This window comes from Cricetulus griseus, assembly GCF_003668045.3.
Source record: "Cricetulus griseus strain 17A/GY chromosome 1 unlocalized genomic scaffold, alternate assembly CriGri-PICRH-1.0 chr1_1, whole genome shotgun sequence".
NCBI classification, from domain to species: Eukaryota; Metazoa; Chordata; class Mammalia; order Rodentia; family Cricetidae; genus Cricetulus; species Cricetulus griseus.
The window spans coordinates 143,783,985-143,791,297 of NW_023276807.1; the positions used below are offsets into that span (position 1 = coordinate 143,783,985).

Consider the following 7,313-nt stretch of genomic DNA (forward strand, 5'->3'; position numbering starts at 1 on the left):
GGCAGCTCACAGGGAGGCATATTCTAGGATGAGAGGGGCCAGCTGCCCTTGGACTCTAACCAAGGGCGTTTTATCCCTGGGCTATCCAAAAGAAAACCTTATAAGGCAGTGTCTTCTAGAAGGCCAGTCCATAGTGGACCCTTCTAGGGACAGGATAGAAATCATATTAAGGATGCCAGTGTGCCTTCCCAGCTCCACCATCCCATCTCAGAGCTGTACAATGGCGAAGGAGGGGGCAGTGGTCACCGTTGCTTCTACTCTGCCCTCCTGATGTTGTATCGCAGCTCTAATAAAGGTTTCTCAACTCCTACACAAGCAGGTTTCTTCCTGGTGTGTAATGTGAATGTGTCTGTGGTCATTTAATTCGGGCTTTTAAATTCTATTTCATTGAAGAACTGTGTAATAGGCACTGGCCATTTGATAACCAATTTCCAAACTATGAAGACTGTACCTCGCCTCTGGAGTGCTTTTCTCTAAATTTTAAAAAATTTAAGAATTTTAGAGTCTGAAAGGATTGTCCATTTCCTTCCTAAAGCTGCTTCAGGAGCTCAAAATTTCCTACAATTTAGTGACCAAGACAGGATAAAGCGATAAGGAAGAATTAGTGATCTGTTCATGATTCTAGAAGCTTCTGTGTTCAACAAGGGCAACAAGACCAATAAAGGCATAAAGCTATAAAGGCATTATTAACGGGTTGAGGCAGATTTTTATAGGCAACTTTCTCCCCTTCCCCTGTCTTTCTCATCTGCAAGTGAGGAGAGAGAGTAGTAGGGTGGCTGTAATTTGGAGGCAGTACTGGCTAATAAGCAAGCAACCTGAGATTGCGCTTAGTAAAATGAAGTTCAGAGGCACAGGGAATGCTGGGCATTCTCAGGTAAACACAGTCTGTGATGGCAAGTCAGGGTCTCAGGGCTGACAGTTCTTAGGTTTTTTTTCTAATTGTCTTTTGTGTTCTTTGACTAGCCCATCCTCAATTCCTCCTATCCCAACTTCACTCTCAGCCTCTGTGAAGACGGATCTTTTCCTCTCTAATCCTATGAGTTTGACATCTCAAGTTTCTACACAGAAGGGAGACAGTGCAGTATTTGTCTCTTGGTGCATGGCTTACTTAACATACTGTCTTCCAGGTTCATCCATGTTGTGACAAATGACCAGACTTCCTTCTTTTGTAATGCTCAGTCAAGAAGTCACCACTGGCTCTTCCCCCACAAACTTGAACACCCTCCTCAGCCTAAACATGTCCTTTTTATATGACAGAGTTAGTGCATCAAAAGCATTACATGGGCATGTGCCGTCCTAAGATAGACTCAGCCCATTAGCAAGTTCATTGACTTTTGGAACTCCTCTGTTTCAGCTTCCAGTGGAGTTCATGGGTTCACTCAAGGAGAACAATCACACAGCATCATTTAAATAACACGCTGCCAACCTTAAAATAAATCTAAAATGAGTTCCTTAAAGAAAGGTCTTGAAAAGTGTCAAATAAAATAGGTCCCTGACAGTCAGTCTTTGCTGAAGATTTTTTTCAGTTACATATTTATGAGTGTTAAGTGTCTTTATTTTTTCTTTTTTTATTTGAGTTACAAACACGATTGAATTACATGACAATCCCAGTTCCCTTCTCCCTCCCCTCCTCCCCCACCCCCCAACTAAAACCCTACCTATAATATATCCTTTATTCTAATCTATACCTGACTCAACCTTTCTGTTTCTTCATGACCTCTGCATCCTTCCTCTTCTTCCCTTCTCATTCTTGTAGCTCCCTCCGCCCTCTTCCCATGCTCTCAATTTGCTCAGGGGATTGTGTCCCTTTCCCCTTCTCCAGGGGACAAAGTTTGTCTCTTTTAGGGTCCTCCTTGTTTACTGGTTTACTGGAGTACTAGGGTACTCCTTGTTTCTCTGGCAGTGTGGATTGTGGGCTGGTAATCCTTTAGGAAGATTTTTCTACTTATAACACAGCTAGCTCCTGGGCCTGATTCTAGTCACTGACACCAGGTGAGAATGTGAGCATGATATTAGAACTCAAGATGGCAGAAGACAGGAAGCTAAGTCAGTGTGGTGTCAGGGTGTTGGGGAGAGCACACATCAGGGAGCCCACTGTTCACATTCCCAGAGAAAGGCACTTCCCCAAGGGTCACCTCTGTCTGACTGATAAACATAAGCCAAGTTCCTACTGCTAGACAGCCACTGTGTCTGAGACGAATTAAAAGATGGAGGCAGCCCTTTACTCTGGGAAAAGACAGACAGTTAAAGAGTATTCAGAGATGGCAGAAGGTGCAGATGGTACAGCTTGTTCCCCACTCAGGCCAATGGCCCTGCTCCTCCCTTTGCTGAAGCCCTCGGATCTGTCCTCTTTTTGTCTTGGCACTGTCCCCTCCCTCACACTGTTCACTCATCCCTAGTCTCTATCCTATTTCCAGGCTGTACCTTTTTTTCACAGCACACACAACTATGTAAAAGTGTTTGTTTCTTTTACATAGTTGTTTAAACCCCACAAGTAGGAAACTGTTTCCATTTTATTCCAAGTTGCTTCCCCAGAGACTAGAAGAGTGTTGGAGGATTCATTCATTCATTAATCCATAAGTGATTTGTGCCCTTTGGACATTTGGCCTCTTTGGGCAACAAAGACTCTCTTCTCATAAAGACTAACTTTCTGGTTGAACAATGACACAAATCTTCATCCAATGGTTTCTACAGAAAATTTTCATGACATTGAACTATCACAAAACCCTATGAGACAGGTATAGTTGTAATCCCATTCTACAAGTGAGGAACCCTATGGGCAGAGAGGTCATGAGAGCACAAAGCTAGTGTGGGTCATAGTAGAGTTAACAGTCACATCCAGGGAGTCATACTTTACAGCTGAAAGTCAGCTATGATGCCTTTGTACAAATATACAGCAAGGATCTAGTAAGAATTTGTTGACGTTGAACAGTACTAATATCATCATAATGGAGCAGGAGAAAGTCAGGTCTCACAGAGAATATTACATAAGTATTCCAAGGGAGGATTTGTGTGTGTGTGTGTGTGTGTGTGTGTGTGTGTGTGTGTGTGTGTGTGTATAAGCACATGTGCGTGTGTGTGCAGGGTGTAGGCAGGAGGAATTCCAGGCAGAAGGCACAGCATCTCCAAAGGCATGCAGAACAGCAGCTGTATATTGTGGCGGGAGCATAAGGAGATTGGAGGGAAGAGGCCAGATGGACTCACACTGTGAAGACCCCCCTATTGCCTGAGTGGTAGTTGGAATTTAGCCATGGAAGTACTAGTGAGACCTGAGGTAGTAGCATCCTGGGTCCACAAGTAAAAATTCTGAAGGGGCAGAAAATGGTACCAAAATATATCAGTTAAAAAATGGTACCCAACTAAACGGGTTGCTGAGGAACTCAGATTTGAAGGACTGTAAACAAAATGTCTGAATTGGAATGGAAAAGCAGCATCTTGTGTCCCAACATCATGATTTTATGTCATGCCTCATCATCTCTGTCTTGATCCTTTTTTATTAAACTGAATTGTCAAGTTTCCCCCTTCCAGTTAGCCAGGGACCTTAATGGATTCTACTGGCACTCAGTTCACAGTGACAGCTCCAAGATTTGAGATTATTAGCTCATCATCTCTCTAACAGATTTTCAAGCAGATGGCTTTGCCTTCTACTGCAGAGATACAGAATCAAGCAGGACAAACTCTCTCTAGAAGGCGTTAAATGATAATTTCAGTGGAGAAAAGCAACACCAGGAGGTGCTCCAGGGATGTAGGGAAAGGCTTGGCAATTTGTACCGTGTACACATACTTCCTTCGTTGTCAAGGCCAGATTTGCTCTGTGCATCCCTAGCTATGCATAGCTGAAGCTGGCTAACTGCTCAATAAATATTATGTTTAATGAGACCAAAGGAACAGAACGCACATGGCCTATTTCGCTGGGGCAGAGTTCTGAATAAACACCTTCTCCTCCTTAATACAAACACAACACAAGTTTCTTTGAGGAAAGAAATGGCTAGAGGAAGTAAGGAGATACATTTTTATTCTCTGTAATGACCCAGTACTGAATGGTATTTAACTAAGTGGTACTCTGCTCATCTTGTGTCTGTCATTGTCAAACTACACCCAGGACCCAAAAAAGAGTAAGTAAAGAGATTGGGTTTCCCCCATCAGCTATTCTTCTCTGCTGTGGAAAGGTATTTTGGGACTCTCTATCCTCTCATGTTCTCTATGGCATGCTTCTATCCTAGTCCTAGAAGTCAGACCTCATGCTTGTCAGTGTGGGGCTAAGAGAAGCAAGACTGAGTTATGTCAAGGTTTTTACTCTTAGATGCTATTTCTCACCATCTTCTTGAACAAAAAGATAAAGCCAGGCTGTGCCTTTAAAGAAATTTCCAGCTTGCAGAGGGACTGCAGAGTTGGGCATTACTGGCAATGAGGCAGACTAGATGTGTTCATCCATCATATTTCCTCATTATATTGTGTGAGTGATGAGAGAAAGAAGTAGCAAGAGGGAAAAAGGATAAAAATTTACACTAAAAAAGACAGGAAAATAGAGGTGGATAACTTGGGAGAAGGAAGGAGAGTATATGAGAGGGTAATGATGAGGTTAAATATAATAAAAGTACACTTAAAAAGAATAAAACATCGTAACAAAAGCCATCATTTTGTACAATTAAGATACACTAATAAAAATAACAAACTAAACTAGCCATGGATGAGGAAACAATAACACTTGGGAAGTCATCAGGTTAGTCTGCTCTGTTAGGCAAAGATCCTTGACTCTGAGACTATGGGAAAGAAATTCTCCCTTCTAATGTTTATTGGAAACTCTCAGTATTTGGAATGAATTTTTAATGTGCATTTCCTATCATGATGTGACTATCATGCAGGAGCCAAAGGAACAGGGCTGCTTCTGTTGGAAACTGGTATTTGGCCTAGGATTTTCTAAACTTGAGGCGATAATACCGTAAGTGGGTAACTGTGAGTTACACTATCTAAGGTATATCTGCACACCAGAAGAGGGCACCAGATATCATAACGGATGGTTGTGAGCCATCATGTGGTTGCTGGGAATTGAACTCAGGAGGACCTCTGGAGGAGCAGTCAGTGCTCTTAACCTCTGAGCCATCGCTCCAGCCACACTAAGGCTTTTAATAGCGAACTTTGGAATAGTACATAGCCTATTTGCATATGGATTTCTGGGAAAAGCTGTAAAGAAGGAGTTGGTACTTGGAAAGTCTGAACTGTGTTCAAGAAGCAACAGCTGACTTGCCTCTCCTCCCTTCCTACCTTGGCTGGGGCCAGGACAGCAGCTGCCAGCGCTGGGCTCTAACTTTCCCTCCAAACAAGTGCTCACGGAAAATTGTTATTTCAGGCACTGGAGTTAAAGTTTCTGATTTTTCCCCCCAACCTCAGACTTTATTTTTTCCTATTTCATAAGTTTGGATTAATGTGGAATACAATAAACAAGCATAATGTCAAAGGCGTTCTTGTTGAACCTTGCATCCTGTGGACAAATTGTGAAAAAACAAAACAAAACAAAACAAAACAAAAAACAAAAAAACAAAAACAAAAAACCCCAAAACCCAAACAAAAACTCAAAGCCCAAGAAGAAAAACAACATGGTCAGAGGGCTCACAACATCAAAGCGTTTGTGTTTCTTTTTACCTCCAAGAATAATAGTCTAGCTAGGTTACCGTTTGATGACTGGAAACTCCAGTACATGAATATTAATATGAATTCCAACTTAAATTCTTATTATCTAGTTACTAAATCAACTTTCTGAAAGTCCTTACTGTGTATTTCTCTGCTAACCCCGTCTATCCACCTCTCTGCACACACCCAAGCGAAGAAAAAATGACGAGAAAAGGTTTTCAAGAGTATAGCGGCTTTCCGGAGTTGCCCTGCCAACTATGAGTTGGGTGAATTGTGTGGATAGAGGAGCCCGAGGTCTCGGAAAATCTTTTCTATATTTACACCCGTTACTGCGATTTTTCACTTTCTTGGCGCACACAGGAAACTCCAAATAAAACCATCCAAAGAGAGCCGGGAGGCGTTTCCCTTGGCTCGGGACACCGGGCGGCCGTCAACTCTCCCTCCCGCGGGTCTCCAGGGATGCTCTGCTGCAGAAGGGGGAGGAGGGAGTGGCGGGGTAAGCGCTGGTGCCCACCTTGCTCGCAGGTGCCCTTGCTGACCTGGGTGATGGCCTTCTCCCCGCGGCTCTCGGCACGCAGGCTGGCGGCGCGCAGCTGGCAGCCGCTGGAGTAGGTGGTGCCGTCGCTGCCGCACACAGGGTAGCGGCTCTTGCACACGCACACTGCGAGGACTGCGGGGCCGCCGGCTGCTGCCCCGGCTTTACCCTTCCGCCTCTTGCGGCTCTTCACGCACTCCATGCCCGGCGCGCAGTGCCCCCTGCCGGCCGCGCCGCCCCCGCACGGCTCGCCCTCGCCGCGAGCGCACACAGGGCAGCAGCCGCATGCATCGCGGGTCTCTCCCAGAGGGCAGCCCCCCGGGGGCAGCGCGGGGCAGGAGGCCGGCACGCACGGGCCGCAGGCATCAGAAGAGGAGGAAGAGGAGAGGGGTAGGAGCAGGAGCAGCAGTCCGGCTGAGCCGAGCAGCAGGGCGCGCGGTAGCCGCTCCATGGCGGGGTGGCTGGATGCGATCGCGTGAGTGAGCACAGGGGGGCCTCAGCCGCAGTCCCTTAAAGCCACCGCCCCGCCCGGCGCGCCACGGGAGCCCTCCCCGGGGCGGAGAGTCTGCCCGCTGCCCGCCCCGCTCCGCTTGCCCGCCCGCCTGCCCGCCCATCCGCCCGCGCTCCTGCTGCCTGCCACCGCCACCGCCACTGCGGGCATCTTCCTGGCCGGCCTGTCCCATGCCCAACATGCGGACTGACTCCTGCTCAGCCCCCTGCCCCTGTCCTCATTCTCCATAAGGGGACACGCCTCCGCATCCTCTGTTTCTCGCTTTCTAGACCCAGCTATTTTTACTTTTTAACAACTAGGACTTTATGAGAACTCACTGTTTAATCCATTAAATCCTCGTGGGCCTGGGAAACCCGAGTACTTTGTGGTTATGCTTTTAAGGACAAACCACGAAGGTAGTGGGGCTTGTGTCCTCTTTGACCGCAGGGCCTGTGTGGTTTTGGATGTCATGTTTTTCTTCTTGGATCCTCATAATCTTTCTCCTTTCTCATTTACACAAATCCCTGTGCTATCTCATGCCAAGCCACGTTTAAAGTTCTTTTTAAAAGTTTTGTTTTAGATCCCCCCCCCTTTTTTAAATGTGTGTGGATGTTTTGTCTGCAAGTGTATGTACATCGTATGTGTGCCTGATGCCTG

The 7,313-nt window shown here is 46.0% G+C and overlaps 1 protein-coding gene across 1 annotated transcript in view; it reads right to left on the minus strand.

Moving 5' to 3' along the window:
• Igfbp7 (insulin like growth factor binding protein 7) overlaps nt 1–6,640 on the minus strand; it is a 58,751-nt gene extending 52,111 nt beyond the window's left edge. The window contains exon 1 of the mRNA XM_027390963.2: nt 6,146–6,640. Coding sequence (XP_027246764.1) covers nt 6,146–6,617 — 472 coding nt within the window. The 5' untranslated portion in view covers nt 6,618–6,640. The remainder of the gene's footprint in view (nt 1–6,145) is intronic.
• Nucleotides 6,641–7,313: the final 673 nt, after the last annotated feature.